The sequence below is a fragment of the Chionomys nivalis genome, chromosome 2 (genome assembly GCF_950005125.1).
Source record: "Chionomys nivalis chromosome 2, mChiNiv1.1, whole genome shotgun sequence".
NCBI lineage: Eukaryota > Metazoa > Chordata > Mammalia > Rodentia > Cricetidae > Chionomys > Chionomys nivalis.
In genome coordinates, this window is record NC_080087.1 from 103,538,801 (window position 1) to 103,557,355 (window position 18,555).

At 52.3% G+C, this 18,555-nt stretch overlaps 1 protein-coding gene across 2 annotated transcripts; it reads left to right on the plus strand.

Annotated features, from left to right (window-relative positions):
- The first annotated feature begins 6,463 nt into the window (after nucleotides 1-6,463).
- Nucleotides 6,464-15,073, plus strand: Mab21l4 (mab-21 like 4). Of its 2 annotated transcripts, XM_057762667.1 has the most exons (6): nucleotides 6,464-6,495; nucleotides 6,632-7,117; nucleotides 10,684-10,909; nucleotides 12,394-12,547; nucleotides 13,658-14,014; nucleotides 14,747-15,073. In XM_057762667.1, exons 2-6 carry the CDS (start codon nucleotides 6,634-6,636, stop codon nucleotides 14,837-14,839), a joined length of 1,314 nt encoding a protein of 437 aa, XP_057618650.1. In that variant the 5' UTR covers nucleotides 6,464-6,495; nucleotides 6,632-6,633; the 3' UTR covers nucleotides 14,840-15,073. The 2 variants fall into 2 exon arrangements, with proteins under 2 accessions (XP_057618650.1, XP_057618648.1); XM_057762665.1 differs by having other exon boundaries at nucleotides 6,476-7,117.
- The last annotated feature ends 3,482 nt before the right edge of the window (nucleotides 15,074-18,555 follow it).

Genomic DNA, 18,555 nt, shown 5'->3' on the forward strand with positions numbered 1-18,555 from the left:
TGTCCCTTTCCTACTCCAGAAAGGTTTGGGTCAGGGTGGCAAATTACGACATTCATAGAGCCAGCCGATGGCACAAAGAAGAGACGCTAACTACGTCTGAAGGATCCAGATAAGGATGACCTGAGGGGTCCCCTGAGCAGAGGAGAACCTTGCTCTCTACCCGCTCAGTCCTCACCTGGCCCGTTTGAAGGATGGTGGTTGGTGAATGGTCCTGGATCATGACTGCCAGGTTGGCTCAGGAACCCTGCCCTCTGTCACCCATTCTCAAGGAATACCAAGATACAACCAGGAAGAGACTGCTTTCAGTGACAGGAGAGGGTGTGGGGCTGCTGCTCATTACCAGTTTGGCAAGGACCATGGCGTAAAGAAATGAGGAAGGCCCAACACACCGGATCTGGTCGTGACTTCCTGGATACAGTCTGGCAAGCCTGGCTGTCAACAATAACAGATAACTTGAACTTCATAAACATTGAAGGGTTTCATACCTCGGGGCAATATTAAGACAGAGAAAAGACAACAGCCAGGATATTATGTGAAAAAAAATACTTGCAAATCGTCCATCTGACAGAGAAATAAAATCAAGAATATCTAAAAATTTTCAAGCAGTCAGCAATACAGTACAATTTAAAATTGAATCAAGAATGGGAGTGGATATTTCTCTGTTGGACACATATAAAAGGCTCGCGAGCCTACAGAAATGTTTGACCTTACTAATTATTGGGGGAAAACTGTACCGATGAATGTCACACCCATTAGGGTGGCTGCTATTAAGAAAGTAGAAAAGTATGTTGATGAGGATGTAGATTAAGTGGAGGCCTTCGGTGCTGCAGGAATGTGCAATGGTTAAGCTGACTGAGAGCAGCAGGGCACTTCCTCAAAAATCAAACACACGCCACGTGATCGAGCAGTTCCACATCTGGGCGTGTACCCAGAAGAAAAGAAAACAAAGATGGAGAGATCTGGCCGCCATGTTCATAGCAACCGAGTGTCTGCTGGTGAGTGAATAGGTAAGCCACATTTGGCTGTCTGTACAGCTGGATGACTGCTCCGTATTTAGTTGAAGGGACGTTCTGACACATGTTGCAGCAGGGACAGACCTGGAGGACGTCAGGTTGAGTGAACTAAGCCAGTCATAACAAGACAGGACTGTGCAGTTCCATCTCTATGAAGCTCCTAAGGCTGTCATATCTACAGAGGCAACCGTTCTCCCCATGCTGCTGTGGCTGACGAGGTGTGTAAGGGGTTAGTGTCTCATGGTGGTACAGCTTCTGCTCCAGAAGACAAGAGACTAGCTGGGCATGGTGGTGCACATCTGGCTCTCAGGAGACAGAGGCAAGTGGATCTCTCTGAGTTCAAGGCTAGCCTGATTTACGTAGCAAATTCCAGGCCAGCCACGGATACACAGTGAGACACGGTCTCCAAGAAAGGAAGGTAGATGGTAGTAGTGATGGCTGTACAATGTGAACTTTTTAATGTCACTTTAATGCATACTTTAATATGGTTAAAATAATAGACACTGTGCTTATTCAATAAACCTCTAAACCCAAACCCAGCAACAGCAAAAAATTTTTCTTGTGAACACAGAGGCAAAGGGAGACCTAGCAGAGATGGCACCCACAGATTCTGAACCCAGAATTGGCTAGCTTCTCCTCTGTCCTGGGCTGATTAGGTGGCCCTGGGTCAGAAAGAATGGCCTTGTGTACCCCATGTGTTGAGGTGCCCCACGTTGTGTTCCCATGGCCTGACAGGTCCCCCGACACTCCCTTTCACCCTTATTCTGGTATCCCTCCCCTTTGTCTATCTTTTGTGTCCCATGCTCCCCTGAACAAGTGTCACAGTCCCATACCCCCACTTGCTGAGTACCGGGGCTGCTTGGACCCCAGTGTAACTGAATAGCAGGCAGGGCTCACAGTGTCCCCTTGGGGCAGCTGTGGGGTGATCGTGAGGACATTCTGAGGGTGGATGACAGTTGGTGATCCCAGTCTTGGGTCAGTAGAGCCCTGTAGAATATGTTCCCAGTAAATCACTAGACACAGAAGAGCTGCACATATTATAAGTTTCCTATATATGGTGTCAGAGGTGCCTGAGGCCAAGATCATCTCTCTGATAGAGGCCGGAGGTTGAGTAACAAAGGGGGCGGTGGAGAAGGTGAAACAGGGAGACTGTACTGACACCCCTGAACTACAGGGGTGGGAGGAAAGAGCAAGGAAGAATGCAAAGGACGGATGGGAAGGTATCCTTGCGTGGCCTTGACACCTCCTCTGTGTGGACAGACACTGGGCAAGTGGAAGGAGGAGGTGGGGCTGAACCTCCCTCTCTTACAGAACCTTCCCACCTCAGGCCCTGATGCTCACATTATCTTTCCCCTGACTAAGGAATGAAGGGAAAGGAGAGGCCAGCAGGGTTTGGTTTTACAGCTTGAACCCTTTGTGGGGCATGCTCTGGTGTCCTAGCTGTGTGAGGGACGGAAACAACAGGGAAGCAGTAGTTCCAGCTCCTGTCTGGAGCCTCTCGGACATCCGTTGGTGAAGCTGAGGCTCCTGGGAGCTACCATCCTGCCTGTCTTGGTCCTGGTCGGCCAGCTTTAAGCTTGGATCCCATCACTCCAGTACCAGCAAACGACAGCGGGTCAGCTCCAGGATGTCAGTTGAGCAAACCCAGTCTTGAAGACATCTAGCAGACTGATTTTCCCCGTAGTTCCTCCCTTACCTCCTAGGACAGTGGTTCTGAATCTGTGGGTCATGACCCCTTGGGGGGTCAAATGACCCTTTCACAGGAGTCCCGTATCAGATAGCCTGCATATCAGATACTGACATTATGATTCCTAACAGTAGCAAAATTACAGTTATGAAGCAGCAGCAAAAATAATTTTATGGTTAGGGGGTCACCACAACATGAGGCATTATATTAAAGGGTCATGGCATCAGGAGGTTGAGAACCACTGTCCTGATATGACTGTGGACATCTGTCTTCTCCTGAGATCCAGCTTGGTGACAGACACAATGGACCCTGCTCAGCTCTGTTCTTAGCTGGGTGGCTAGGGTTTCCCGGGCCTGCTTCATGCTGGAGCTCACCCTATTGACTCCGTCATCCTCCAGACCATTCCCAGCTCTTTGTCCCCGGCTTCTGCTTTTCCTGAAGTGTGTTTGCCTCCGATACTTGCTTATCCCACAGATGATGACTGTGGCATTCTCATAAGCACCCTTAGGTGGGCTGTGGGACTGGCGTGTGAGCCAACAATGACTTCAGCTGCTGTGAGCGTTAGGTCACTAAGTTGTAGATAGTCGTCTCTCTTGTCTGATCCTTCTCAGTGGGCACACACATGCTCCACCTCATGGGGTGGGGGCAGACTGAGCAAATAAAACGCAGGTCTCTCACCATTCCATAACAAGGAATGCTTATGACCTTCTCGCATGTCCAGCGTGAACCTCAGAAATCCCGACTTAGCTGGGTGCTGTATGCAGTATCAGTCATCCATGCCGGACTTAGACCATGATGCCATGTAGCAGGCAATGGGTATAGCCTGTGAGAGTTTGTTCAGCATGGTGAATCCCGCTGTTCCATCTGAGATCCTGAACTACCCATCTCGTTGTGGTCACTTGCTTCCCCAGGAGAGAGCTTGTGTCAAGGGTCTCTGGGTAGTCAAGAATCTACTGGGCACTCTCAGAGTGTGGAGGCAGCTGGGAGCACATATCTTGTGACCTCCCATTCTTGGTTAAAGACTCTAAGCCCAGACGCATGCGCTGGGGAACCTGACTTTCTGTGTCCACGGCTGAACTTTAACAGGTAACAGGCACTCTGGGCATAGGGATCCTCTCAGACCACAGAGTTCCAGAGAGAACCAGCACAGCTCACAAGAGAGGGGAGGAGTCCATCCCAGAATCTACCACGAACGCCAGTGGACCTCAGTGGCCTTTCTTAGGGTACCAGGCGGTGCCTGCCTTCTCATGGGCTTCCCTTTGGTCATTGCTGCAAATCCTGGAGGTTGGCACAGAGCTGCTTAGTAGAGAGTAGAAGTGGTGGTCTGGGAAGTTGATGTGGCCATGTAGGACTGGTGGAGAGGCTGTAAATGCAGAAGCCAGGTGGTTGAGTCCCGGTATGGTGGTATGTGTCTTCAGGTCACAGGAGGGGAGGGGCAGCCAGATGACAAAGACCTTAGGCAGACCTTGCTCAGGGGTGGCTGAGTTTCCCTGAGTGACTTTAGGAGACTTCTGTGAGGTTGGGTGGAGATCAAGGCTAGGAAAGCCCAGACTTTTCCAGACCACTGTGGCAACCTGACAACTGGTCACTTGCAGTGACAGAGCCTGTGTGGCCCTCACGAGGAGATCATGAGGACTGGGGACTTTATTTGGTGGCCTTGAATGCCACCTCACTATTCCTCATAAGAGACAGACTGAAGGCAAAGGAACATGAGGTAGGAGCTCTAGAGGACGGGGCAGAGGCAGCTTGATGCCACGGAGGCAGCTGTAGCTAGATCCAGAAGAACCTACAATGCTTTCTGGAGTCCTCTGAGGGAGCTCAGCCATTTTTACCCTGACCCAGGGCTTCCAGGTTCTGTGCCCAGGAAGCCAGGTCTACTAGGGAGACCTGGTAGCCCAGGGGACTCACAATGGCTCTGGGCAATATCCATGCAGAGTCTACAGCCGTGGGGCCGTGTGTGAAATGTTGAGGCCATGTGGCGTCCGCACCTTATACTGAAATTTATTCTATGCTTCCATACTTCTATGCTTTAGACTGGAGTGTCCCCTCCCTGCCAGAACACTTGGGAATTCCCGAGGCACTGAATCAGTGTGGTTGTCCCTGTGCTACACTGAGAAGGTGAATCGATAACGTTTGTGATTGGCCCCATCACCAAGGTCTTGTGAAACCCATGGGCTCCGACAGCTACACTGACCATCTGGCTTCCCTGTCTCCTCCATCTCCCCTATTTTACATATCGTCGCTCCGGGGTCTGCAGGGTGCTAGACTTGGGCCCTTCCTGTAGGTCCCTTCAAAGTCAAACACAGCCACCATCCCCACCTTCCTCTCTCCACTGCCTGCTTGTGATGTCTTTAAGACATCCAAGCAGAGCCCAGGTCACGCTCTTCTTCCCTGGCCACCCCTTGCGGGGCTGACCATTCGATATCAAGACCAGATGGAGAGGGAGCACACGGAGGAGAATGACAATGACATCGCCCCAGTCATGGGGAGCTTTCACTATCGGTTCGCGGGGGGGTGGGGGGTCAGCATAGAGGGTGAGAAGCTTAGGCAGCACCCCTTGCTTGGGGGTGGTCCGGTCTCCTAGGTGGCTTGAAGGGACTTCTGTGAGGTTGTGTGGAAAAAAGCCCAGGGTCTCAGCAAGGAAGAAACTGTCTGGCCTGGTGCGTCACAGCTGGACTATCTAGGGCTGCAGGGCCTACCTCTCACAGACTACGGTGCAGTGGGGGTACTGGGTGGGGCAGAGCAAGCAGTGTGAAGGGCAGAGGCAGCACTTTGAAACCTGCATAGCCTTGGTGAGCTGTATGCTGGGCAGCCCAGCAGCCAGAGCTGCACTAGGCTGCAGGGAAGCCTGTTTCTGTCATGGAGGCTCACAGAGGCCTGCTCACAGGTCGGAGCCCCTCAGAGGCTCTGAGCAGCCACTCCAAGAAGGGTGGTTTTCCTATCCTATCATCTGGTAACTCTGACTTAGTGCAGATGGCTGGGGTCAGAGGTCATGTGTGGTGTGGCTGCAGAGATGGAATCTCTGTGACACCCATGGGGCTGTCGCCTTGTTGTCTGTTTGCAGACTAGAAGCTGAGCTGCTACCTGTACAACTGGAGCTCCTCTAAGGGCCAAGGGTCGCTAGGGGTGGCTCCCTCCTGCCTGTCTGGACTTGCATGACATTGAGCAGGGAGGAGACGGTGGGCAGGGCGCTGGCAGGTGGCTCGTAGGGTAAGACTTTCCAGCCATGAGGTGGAGTCAGAGGCCGCTTCTCTTCTAGAAGGCAGCAGCTCCTGGCCAGGTGAGTGTTAACTCTTCTCAGAGGGAGGCTGGAGGGATGAGACAGGCACCCTGAGGGGCCGAGCTGGCCAATTATATGGATGACAAATGGAGAAGGGATGATTTACACTGGTATCTGGGGAATGCTTAGGAGGTACTACCCAGGTCAGGCCCAAGTCTTGCTCCTCTCGCAGCCCAGCCGCCTTAGAGAGGAGAGGACCCATACAGAGTACAGAGTCGGGCGGGGGGGGGGGGTGTGAAGCATGAGATACACCTGCCCTCCTCCAGGTTAGGCCACTGTGTTTTGAACCTAAGGTTCAGGAGGGAGTAGGGAGGGAGGAGAGTAGTAAGCAATTGGGCCTCCGCCTCCCGGGACAGCCCCCTGTGATACTTTTAATTATTAGGTACTGACTCACCCCACTTCAAAGGCCTTGGCCTTGGTTCAGCTATTTAACCTGCTGCGCGGCGCCTGCCCCTCTGGAACTCTGCCTGTGGAGAGCTGAGCCCTACCTGCAGACCTTCGCCTCACCTGGGCAGGTACCGCTTCCTCCTCGCTTCCTCCTCCTCGCTTCCTCCTCGCCAGTCCCGCACCAGCTGAAGAGTCGTCCCCAAGGGCCCCTAGGCCCTGCTGCCTACTGCTCAGGGATGCCTGCCCCCTGTGTCTTTGCTCCAGACATGACCGAGCAGGTGCCCCTGTGGCATCACTACCTGTTGGCCATCCAGTCCCGGGAGTCACCCCGTGTCCAGGACTACCAGAGAGCGGAGAACATCCTGCTCACCGTGCTGGAGCGTGTCCATGCCTTGGACCCCCGCTTCCTCGTCGACTATTCTCGAGACCTGGAGGCCTTCCAGTTTGCGCTGCGCTCCTCAGAGGACCCGCTGGATGTGGCGGTGCCCCTGGGGGTGGATGCCGAGGTTCTCCTGGTTGAGGAGTCAGAAGCCACTGAGCCAGGGGATGGCCCTGCAATCTGTCGCCTGGGTGTCCTCAAGGAAGCATCTGGCCTGGAGCCATGGATGACTGATGATGTCTTTAGCATCTCCTCAGAGAGCAGAGACAAGTGCTGTGGCCACATTGTACCCAGTAAAGTATTGTGTGTCCTTAAAGATCTTCTGGTGGCTGCTATTGTACACTGCAAGCATCACAACCTCGTCCCACCAGGTAACGGGGTGGGGAGTGGGGAGGTACTCTGCACATATGTGCAATATGTGTGTGCATGTATGTGTGTGACCACTGTGTTGGAGGGCTCAGGGTATGGATTGGCCCATGGGCGCTGCATACAGGTTCCTCTGTGTGTGTGTGTGTGTGTATGTGGTGTGTGTGTGTGTATTCGCTGTGCATATGAGTACAGTGTGAGTTTCATTGTGTGTTGGGGGCCCGTGTGTGTGTGTTTGTGTGTGTGTGTATTCCCTGTGCATATGAGTACAGTGTGAGATGGTATTGTGTGTTGGGGGCCCCGTGAGCCAGGAGACTTGCTCTGGCCCCTGAACCCCCAGCATCCCTGAGAAAACAGGTTGTGAATCACATGTGACCTGTTTCTGCATGGTGCTTTGGGGAAGATATTTTAACGAATGTCACTTTATTAATGTCTGAGAGTTTAGGGCAAGCTGTGGTTTTGCTGGCTAGCTTGCCACACAGGGTCTCTGGCAAGGTTTTAGGAATTCAGTCTGCTACCTGTTACAGTCTGTGGTGGTGATACTTAATGCCTGTCCCCACTTCAGCCTCGGTCACAATCGCTCAGACTGTACGTGAGTCAGGATGCAGACACATGCTAGTGTGCACGTATATGAGAATGTGGGGGTGTGAACAGACATGAGTACACATGTGAATGTATATGTGTGAATGTGTGCCTCTATATATACAGGCATGTGTGCATGCCTGCTCCAATTTATGACTGAGATGCTAACTTCGTACATTAAGATCCAGAATGGGTATTTTTAAATATGGCAGGAACCCAGCCTCAATCTCTTGTGGGATATCTTGTTTATATAATCTGGGGTATTGGCGCTTCAGGTAGGTCTCAGCATGACCAGAAGTAGCCAGTCTCTTTACACAAAGGTGACTTCAATAGTAGGTGCAGCTTGTGACAAGTAAGAAGATTGGGGACCCTAAGTGAAGACACTCGTCCTCTTGAGTTCAGGTATAGGAAGTCAGGTTGATAGGGCATTGGAGGCCAAAAGAGAATGTCCTGTTTTTCTTGGGAGGAGACAGACACATGATGGTGGCAGTTGCTATTTTCTCATACGTTTGTCTTCTCAAGTCAACTTCCTGGTATTTATACTGTGTCGTCAGCGAATGGGTAGTTGCCTCCCCAGAGGGCAGTAACATGCCTGAGATCCCTAGTGTGTGGAGTCTCAGCCTGGCTGCATGTCTAGGGATAGTGGAGCCTGAGGCAGTGGACTGCTGTTCCTTCCTAGGACCCTGGGAAAAGGTGTCTAGCAGAGCCCACAGCTGGGCACCTAGGTTTCAGTCTGGGCTGCAGGATTCAGAAAGCCCTTGGGCTCTTAGGCTTCCAACACCAGGGGTCAGTTTCTGTGGGCAGTCCCTCCCAGACCTGCTAGGCCAGGTGTCCTGGAGCAGACTGACCTTCGGGTGGCCAGAGACCGTTATTAAGCATCTGGTGTTTTGCAGCTCCTTGGGCATCTTACGTGGTCATCTCTTGAACCCTCTAATTCAGCAGGACCATTCCTGCCTTTTTGCTTGACCTAACACAGTCATTGCCACTGCTAGCTGGCCCTGGCTTCTGCAGGCCCCACTGTTTTGCTGAGACACAGACCTATGGGGTAACTAGGAGATTTCCAAGTTATGGCCCATCAAGGACAGTGCAAACCTCTAGGCCCCGCATGCATAACCAGAAAAGAGACCCCATAGCCTATGCTGCTGTGGTTGAGCTGGGCCCATGGGGACATTCCAGGCATTGCTTCCAACACATACCTTAAAAGGGAAGCTATTGCTGGTGACAGGGTTCAGCTATTCACTCCCTGGAACCGGTGAGACCAGCCAGGCCTGGCTTAGAGGTAGCCTGCTGAGAACAGGTGTGGCTGGCTGTCTTCCAGGTTGCCATTTCACAAATAAAATGTGTGACTAGAGGAAGACAAGGAGACATTTAAATGCTGAGCCAAGAGGGTCCCCTCCCCCTTCGCGGGGAAACTGAGGCTCATGCAGAATGGAGGATTCCAGAGGTTGCCTTAGAGTTATTCTGCAGATCATGGGAGCTGAAGGGATACACAGCAAGGCCCAGCTCTTTCCTTGCAATGAAGGCTCTGTTACAAGGCTTGGGTTGGGGATTCTGTTTTGAGCACACCCAGCTCCCAGACGACTGGCTGTTCTGGCTTCTGACCCAGGTCCCTCAATGGACATAGACAGATAGCGCGGGGGTAGGAGGGAAATGGTTCCACCCTGAGCCTGTGTGATGATGTGGGCGTCTTTGTTTTCCCCCTCACTATCTCTGTTGCTGACTTGTTTTGAAAGAAAGGGAACACTGAAGTAGAAGGCTCCTGGATACACCAGCATCCAGCCCTGTCACTCCTGAATGTTCCCTCTTAGGGGCCTAGGGGTTCATGATAGGGACATGAGCTCTGGGTGAGGTCTCAGTAGGGAGAGGAGACAGAAGCCTCTCGGCCATAATGTGTTATTCACCAGGTAATGGAGGTAACCAATTCCTGGAGTGTTAAGTAGATACAGACCTCATCATACAGAATGTTCAGGCTTAGCCTGGATTTCTGGGTCATGGCAGCCTGGAAATGGGGTCACCTAGTACTTCCTCTCAGGATACCAGGGCCTTTCCCAACATGGGCAGTTCTCTCCCACGAATCTGATCCTAAGCTTTTCCTGTTCTTTGCTGCCCAGTCCCACCTGTCTGGTAGGAGGACCAGCATGCGTACATGCATGCATGCATTGGTGGCTCTGACCTGAGCTGTTAGGGAGGCTCTCGGTGTAGGGGACGCGATGGGCACAAACCCACCAGCTCCTCAGCAGAGGTCCAGCCTGGGATTGATCCCCCTAGCTTTGTTATTACTCAGGTGAGCTGGGCTATCATGTCTGTTCTCCCTGGCCACAGCTGGCTGGAGCAGGGATATGAGTCTTCAGACACTGCAGGTGACACTGTAGCTAAAGGCTGTCCTTTGGAGTTATCAGTGTCTAGGGGGTACAGAGTCCCTGGAATGGGATGCTAGGCCCAAGAGCACCCTGTTGACTTTCCTTAAAGACTGGAAAGGTTCGGAATGAAGCAATGAGATGTCTTTATCACAGCGATCCGCCAAAAGAGCTGCAGGCTCTGAGCTGCCCAGGGAGGCAGGGGAACTCCACCAGCCCAGCTCCTCACACTCCAGCTTTAAGCACCATACATGTTCAGTGCTTCTCCTTGGGACTTAGTCTCTCTCCTGGCTCCAGCCTGGACACTGAATGGAGCTGACTTGAGCAGAGGTGGAACAGACAAGGGGCAGATCCCACAGGTCCAGGAGGTGTGGGAAGCAGGCTCAGGCAACAAGACTGAGGGAGGGGCCTAGCAGACAGAAGGCTCATGAGGGAAGGTGTTGTTATGAAGGATGCTATGATGTAGCTCAGCTGGCATTGCTTCATGCGTAGGGTTGTGCAATGGTTCCTATGGGCAGGTAGAGGAGCCGCAGATACCGGGAAGGGCAGTCATGACAGCAGGGAGGGTGTCCCAGACCAAAGCAGGGTTAGGCCCAGAAGAGGGGAGCTAGATTGATGGCAGGTTGTTGCAGGTTCCCTGAATGCTGCTAACCTGAAGGAAGGGCAGCTGCACCTGTCCCTGCTGGTGTCCAGCGGCTGGAGGAAGATCCGCTTCAACGTTGTGCCTGTGGTGAGGAAGAAGCATAGGGTGCCTGCCTTGGAGCGGGTCCAGTTGAAGCCTGGATTCCCCGAGGGCATCTTGAGAAGAATTGCCAGCCACGGGGTGGACCTGGTGCCAGCTAATGCCCAGCACTGGAGGTAAATGCCACTCTGGACCTGAGGGAAGGGAGAAACACCTCATGCAGGAAGATCTGAGGGATTCTTGCCTGTTTCTGCCCTGTGGACATCTGTATCATGCTGAGGTTTCTAGAATCTCTGGGGCAGTTCTAGTGTTTAATGACTCACAGGGAGCTTTGGGGAGGACATGGCTGGGCCATCTTCTTCAAAGAAGGTGACCAATAGCATAAAACCATGATGAGATATCCAATGTGGAAGGTGGTGTTTTAGGGGGTCTTTCACCAATAGCCAGCTAAACTCTAGCAGAGAGGTTGTCTAAGGTCCTCACACAGGAAGGATGCTCACACAGAAAGGATGTTCACATAGCAAGGATGCTCACACAGTGAGGATGCCAATACATGAGAACATCCATACAGCAAGGATGCTCACACTGATAAAAGTAACTTGAGCTTGCTAATAACTTTCACTTGGGGTGGCATTGCCAGATTTACAGAGCCCTTCCCAGAATCTTCCTCCACTTGAGATGTTTAGTTACAGATGTTTCCTTTCGTGTGCCAGCCCTTATCTCCACCCCTGACTTCTTTGAGTCCCCTGAAGCCTGTGAGTTCAGTGAGGGCTACTTGCTACCAAGTCAGTATCTGTGAGAAGGTGAAGGGGACAGAAGCTCAGCCACCAGGACTCAGGGCCTGGGACCCATCCAAGACTGACATCACTGGCACCCACCTACAAGACCATAGTGATTCTGCTGGGGGACTTGAAAAACACTCACATGCCCAAGGTGCTGCCATCTTGGAACTGAGTTGCTTCTTATAAATGACATTTATAAGCTGCTGTGACATTCTGAAGCTTTTGCAGAGCTCTGTGGGCCCCATACCCTGCACCCTTGCTGACCCATTCATGCAGAACAGGGCCTGTGCCAAGCATACTGAGTAAGCACCAGCCCACCAAGGCAGGTGAAGGGTGGGGCCAAGAAGAATATGGCCTTCCTGTTGCCCCACCTCTGCCCACCCTTTAGAACTGAGATTCACAGGGCGTGGAGGTCCTACCCAATGCTGGTTCAGCAAGCACAGAAGTGCTTGTGATGTGCTGGGCCCTGTGCTAAGGGTCCTAGATGAAGACCCTCCACCCTCTGGCTCCCATGGCAGACAAGGGGACTTTGGTTTCCCTAATACACCCTAGAGTGGAGCCCACACCCCCTGCCAGCCTGGAGCTCCACCAAATCCCAGTCTAAATAAAGGGTAGACTGGCTGAGGTCTCCCATAATCCCTGCAATCTTTGATGGGGAGTCTGAACCCCAGATGTTCAAGCTAGCAAACGGAATCAGCTGCTAAGAGAGACATAGGTCATGGAACCCCAGGATGGCCACAGTAAGGGTATGACCCCCCCTATGGGACTCACGAAGTTCTAGTATTGGGGAGCAGCCACCACCTGCTTTTTCTTTTGGGTGGTACACAGGGTGTTGGGTACTGTGAACCCCAGACCTGACAGGTGGGTCTGGCTTTCAGGATCTCCACCGGCTACCTGCTCAGCCGCCTGCTTGGTGCACTAGGCTCCTTCCCTGGTCACCGCCTGGACAGCCTCTCCATCCTCGACCGGGTGAACCTAGAGAGCTGGCGAGGTGGCAGCCAGAGCCCCGGCCTAACTTTTGACCACTTGAAGGTAGGCATGGTAGCTCACCATCTGCCTTGCTCCGTCACTCACATCTGTGACTAGACGATAGAGGGCAGGGACCCCCTGGGTGTGTCCCTCACACCAGCACCCGTGATGAGCAGTCTCAGGTACTGCGAGGATTCCAGGTTCACCTGAGGAAGAGACCACAGCCCACGAGGTCTCGTAGGCATGGCTGTAGAGTGGTGCCATGATGCTGGCACCATGCTGGCCTTGGCCGTTCCTAGACAGGTGTCTTGGGAGGACTTGCAATCGGAAACATGACTCGGGCCACACAGCGGTGGACCTCTCCCTGGCATGAGTCCTCTCGTCAGATTCCCCTATGGACTGGCGCCAACTGGGAACCCATGGGAGCACTGGCTCCCTTCCTATGCTCCCTGGGGCAGGACAGTCACGTCACATCTACATCCTGCTCTGGATGAAGAACAGGGGTTCCATCACCCCTGGCCCCTGGGGCAGTGAGAGGCAAGTAGGTAGAGCTCTGAAGTCTTGGGATCCTCCCAGGGTGTGTGTTCACAATGGAGAGGACCCTCTGCTTGGTCCATGTTGTCAGATACTGGCTCTGGGCAGTCAGTCTGCTGTCTCAGGCCTCTGCCCGAGGTGGGGATCCGGTTTCCATTGGCCATTGGGGTCTGATACACAGAGGATCCTAGATGAACTGAGAGATGAGGAGGAAGATGGTCTGAGGACACAGATATGCGGTTGGGTAATGGGGGTGGCAATCTAGTAAGGGCCTTGGAGCAGAAAGGAGGAGGAGGAGGAGGAGGAGGGAGAGGAGAGGAGGAGGACTTCTAATGCCCTTAGGGCTGGTCTACAAAGATCAGTGGAGGGGCATGGAGGAAGCCTCAGATAACCCGAGGGAGTTCTGAAGTTGACCAGAGTTCAGCAAAGGCTGAAAAGGGAGGCCCAGAGGAGAGAGGGAGGGGCAGAGAAGGTGATGGGAGCCCCAGAAGCTGCTAGGGTGGCAGATATCAGAGAGACTCTGCATTGGAGGTGTTGAGGAGGGTTGGAGGATGTGAGCTGGTGCAGGGCTAGTGGACAGACAGGTGGTGGGGAGCCGGTCCAGCCGCCCCTTGACAGGTCTGACTTTGTGTCCTGCAGACCGTGCTGCTGTGGGCCTCTGTGCTCTTCCCAGCACCCGAGGACTGGACGGATCTGCAGGGGGCCGTGTACCGTCTGCTGGTGGTGCTGCTCTGCTGCCTGGCTACCAGGAACCTGCCCCACTTCCTGTACCCGGAGCACAACTTGCTGCAGGACAGCGGCCTGGACCTCGGCGTCATCTACCAACGCGTTGAACACTTCGCCAGTCAGCCTGAGGAGTCCTTACGCATCCACGTCACCCACCTGGGCCACAGCCGTCCGCCACGCATTGACAATGGAGTCAAAGCACTCCTGCAACTCCCTGCCAGTGACCCTACCTACTGGACCACTGCTTACTTTGATTTTCTGCTTGATAAGGTGGGTGCAGCTGTTTCATGGGGGGAGTGGCTTAGAGTCCTGGTCTTGAACCCTGACCACTCTCTCCCAGGTCAGGAACTTAAAGATGGCTGTGGTAAAACCAGAGCTCTGAATGGTGGAGGGTTAGATGGGACATAAAATGCCACCTCAGGAGAGGCTCCATGGGTGGAAGGTTGCTCTCTGGAAGTAAGGGCAGAGTACCTGAGATTGCGCCCGTGTTCCACAGAATTAAACCACCCAGAAGATGCCCAGAGCCCTCTCTACTTTGGGGCTTTGACTTTGCCTGGACCTTCTGGGTTCAATTTCCTGTGTATTGCTGGACTTGGCATTTTGAGAGTCACATCCTTTAGGACCTTATGTTCTCTGGCCTGCTGTTTTGGGGTGCCTACCCACTGTCCCTTCTACACCTAGGGAGCCCATTGGCCCCCGACAAAGGCAGGGACTCATCCACCCAGGTCCGAATACTGCCTCCAAAGCATGCCTGACATTTCTTGGTCAGGAATGTGCAGGGAAAAAGCCTTCAACCACCGTTAGTGGGACCTCCTCAGGCAAGGGGTCATTACTGTGTCAGGGATACATCATGTGAGGTAGGGCTGTTGGAGGAGGGGTGCTGGGGTGGTCCACCTGCAGGGGTGATGGACCAGGTGGACACTCATAGGTAGGGTGGTCAGAGAGGATTCTGAGACAGGTGCAGCCTGGCTGCCTGTGACCCTCTGTCCCTGCCCACTGCAGTTCCAGGTCTTTGACATCCAGGATAAGGACAGAATCTCAGCCATGCAGAACATCTTCCAGAAGGCCAAGAGCATGGGAAGTGACCACAGCTGAGCTGGGCGGGCAGGTCCAGCCTCTACCAACCTGCAGAGCTCCCTGGAACTTGTGGGAAGGAAATGGGGAATCAGAGATATTTCTTTGAGTGACTGGTGGAGGGACTTGGTCCCTAAGGACTCCTGTGCAAGGGATGGCTGTGAGACTCCAAGTACCTGGCACTGTGGTCTTGAGGCAGCTGCCATGTTCCAGACTGGGACTGAGGTGGGTGGTTGTTTGCTTCCCAGAGACCCATGGATCAGAACAGATATAGGCAGGAGACAATAATGGGTGTTTGCTCTGCCTCTGCTCCACACAGCTCCTGGGGTTGAAATACTGTGTGTTCAGTGTTGAATACATTCGTGCCCCCGTGTGCCCTGTGGAGAGGACCCCCCCCCTCTCTGTATCTCTTGGTGCAAATATAGACTCCTAAGACGCTGAAAGGCTTGAGTGCCAAGATGACGTCATTTCAAACCTTCTCCACCCTCAGGTAAGGATTGTCCCCCTGGACAGATGTCCTTACTCTCCAGGTCAGAAGGAAATGGAGCCAGAAGAGGGACTTCCACAGCCCCCTTCCCCCTATACTGGTCTGACCTACTGCTCTGTCTCTGGAGGAGTGTCTCCTGTTCCCAGAATCCCGTGATTCGTGTCTTCTCATTAGCTTGAAGCAGCTTCCCTGGAGCCCCAGCTCAGAGACATCTCTTCTCCACTGTCTTTGGCCCTTGATGACATTTGCTCTTTGACCTCAGAACTGCAGACTGCACCCAGGTCCCATATGTGGACAGGTCATCCAGTGTCCCAGTGTCCTCCAAGGACTGATAGCATTGTCAGAGTAGGTATACAATGAGCAATGCTCAGAGCCTCTGAATGTTGTGGGACCAGGGCCTGAGCTATCATCAGCACAAGGGAAATGCCATGTTGTCTCCAGAGTGGGACTGAAGTCGACCCAGGCCCACCCTGGCCACCTCCTTGGGGATGAGTATAAGTCACAGTGGCTGCACTTAACAGAGATGAGAGCTATGAGCATAGGAAAGGCCAAGAGGACACAATTTTTTAGACATGATCTTACTATATATAATGCATGGGACTCTCTGAATAGGCCAGGCTATCCTCAGACTCTTAGAGATGTCTGTTTCTATCTCCTGAGTGCAGGAATTAAAGGTGTGCACCACCACACCCAGGTAAAAGCTTTTAGAATTATATTCTGCGTATATATTTTGTTTATACCAGTGTGTATAACAATGTGTGTGTGTGCGCGCGCGCGTGCGCGCCTGCGTGCACCTGCGCGCGTACACACATGATTCCATGGTTTATGTGTGAAGGTCAGAGAACAACTTGGAGGAGTTGGCCCTTTCCTGCTCTTATGGGTCAGTCCAGGGATGAACTCAGGACTTCACCCACTCAGCAATCTCATCAGTCCTCAAGGGAATATATTGAAACTATCCCTAGTCCACTTCCCTTTAGTTAGTCTACCCAAACACACCCCAGAAGGGTGTAGGAGCAGAATGGAACACTCCTTTCAGTGTACCTCAACAACCCCAGTAAGAACCAGGTGGACTGCAGTGAGCATTGGGAAGATGCTGTGTTAGACATGTGACCTATGGTAGGATAGGATGGCAGGGCCTCTGGAACTTGCTCTGTAGGCATCAGCACAGGAGGCATACCCTCTCTGGTCCATTAGAAGGGACGTCTAGAAATGGTGTGTTGGAAGAGGACCGTGTAAGATCTAGGTCTGGCCAAAGCTAACCCTCCAGCTCTGGGCACGAGACAGACCTAGGAAGAAACGCTACAAAAGGGTTCTATGATGATACCATGCAGATCAGGGCCAGGAAGACTCGCTGGCAAGTTCTCCAGTGCCTTACACAGGTGTCCAACTTTTGACATTTCAACATGACATTATGGTCTACAAATGAGCTGGGTTCCATTCACATGGTCTGTGGGCCACAGGTTGGATATGCCTACAGGCTTACAAAATGCCCTCATTCCATAATTCAATCGGGGCGAATCTTTGTACCTTCTCAAGGTCAGCCACACAGGCAAAACCCTTGGGCTCAGAGGCCCAGCATAGGCTGGGACTTTGTCCTACCTGCCTTGGTTCTTGGTGACCTCTCTGGATCTTGAAGACTCTCTGCATCTCACCTACAAATACCCATCAACTAAGTGACTATGATGATTATCACTTCTGAGTGGGAACAGTACACAAGCGGCTTCTACAGCAAGTTTGTGCTGTGGTAGGACCATAGGGTCAGGGATATGTGGATCCCGGCAAGCCCCAGCAAGGAGCTGAGACCCTGGAGCAAGGGATTGTCACACACAACAGAAGGAGCCCGATACACCATGTGACCCCATTCCCACTGCCACAGGCCTCGTGTGTGTTGGCAGAGGTGGGAGATGATGGATCTGGAGGACAATGGATGTGGTCTATCTGGGGCCAGTCAAGCAGGCTGAGGGACAGATAAGTTACAAGAACAGCGGCTTGTGCATCTCTGTCATCACGCCTGATGACCTGGGCTCCCCCTCACCTCATGCTGGCCTTGGCGACTTCTCTGGGTACTCAGAGTCCTGGAAGGCAGCAATGAGGAACGGTCCTCAGAAACAGAGCTTCAAGACAAAGAATTATTCCTTAACTGAAGAGACGAGAGGCCCATGAGAAACATGCAATGGAAGGAAATTACAGGGGTGAAGGTGACTGAAGATGGCATCCAAAGTAAGTCCTCAGGGAAGCCCAGAAATTCTGAAGTTAAACAGTCTCCATACCCCAGAGGACCCACGGAACGTGTGGGCACCTGGAGATAGGAACAGACCCCCAAGATATGGACAAGAATTACCTGTCAATCAAGAATTTATCCAAAATTTCAAAGAAGTGCCAGTGAGATGGCTCGGCAGATAGGAGTTTCTACTGACAAGCATGGTGACCTGAGTTCAATTCCCAGGACCCCCATGGGAGGAGGAGAAAACCAACCCCTGCCAGTTGTCCTCTGGCCTTAACACATCGTGGCATATGTACACACACACATACACAGGCACGGAGAGGGAGGAAGGAGAGAGAGAGAGAGAGAGAGAGAGAGAGAGAGAGAGAGAGAGAGAGAATAAATAGAATGTAGAAAAGTTTAAATGAATAAATTAAGACCACAAGAGATCAAATGAGGACTGTACAGTAGATCAGAGAACAGACGACAGAGAAAAGGCAACACAAGCAAACACTGCAGTTTTGAAAAGACAGATAAAATCAATATTTCTGTCAAGGCTGATGAACAGAAAAAAAAAAGGAGAAAATATAAGCCACCCATATAGAGGATGCTGAAAGAAAAATCGCTACAAATCCACAGACACAGGAAGTCCATGAAGGGACGCTGTGAGTGACGTCGTGCTAGCACACTTAGCAGCTGAGATGGAAGTTAACATGCCATGGGTAGTACAATTCTCAAAATTGATACGGGAGGAAGATAACATCTAAAGAACCCATATCCAGTCAGCTCTCAGGGGGCTGAGGCAAGCAGAGTGCAAATTCGAGGCTAACTCGAGCTACATAAGGAGACCCTGTCTCAAATGGAAGAAGGAGGGAGAAAGGCAGAAAGGGAAGGAGGGAGGTATGGAAGGACTCACATGTGTTGAAAAAAGTTTTAAATTTCTCTCTTAGGAAAGTTTCCATCCGTAAGTCCTGGGTTGTTGAATTCTACCAAGCACATGCGAGCAAGAAAATATCTCTATTTCTAGATAGGCTTTATTAGAAAATA

Bases quoted from the DNA above. Each gene is read 5' to 3' on its own strand.
- Mab21l4 (XM_057762665.1), top strand. From the start codon at position 6,604: ATGCCTGCCCCCTGTGTCTTTGCTCCAGACATGACCGAGCAGGTGCCC. The intron at 7,118-10,683 runs GTAACGGGGTGG...AGGTTGTTGCAG, and splicing joins TCACAACCTCGTCCCACCAG to GTTCCCTGAATGCTGCTAAC. The intron at 10,910-12,393 runs GTAAATGCCACT...TCTGGCTTTCAG, and splicing joins GCTAATGCCCAGCACTGGAG to GATCTCCACCGGCTACCTGC.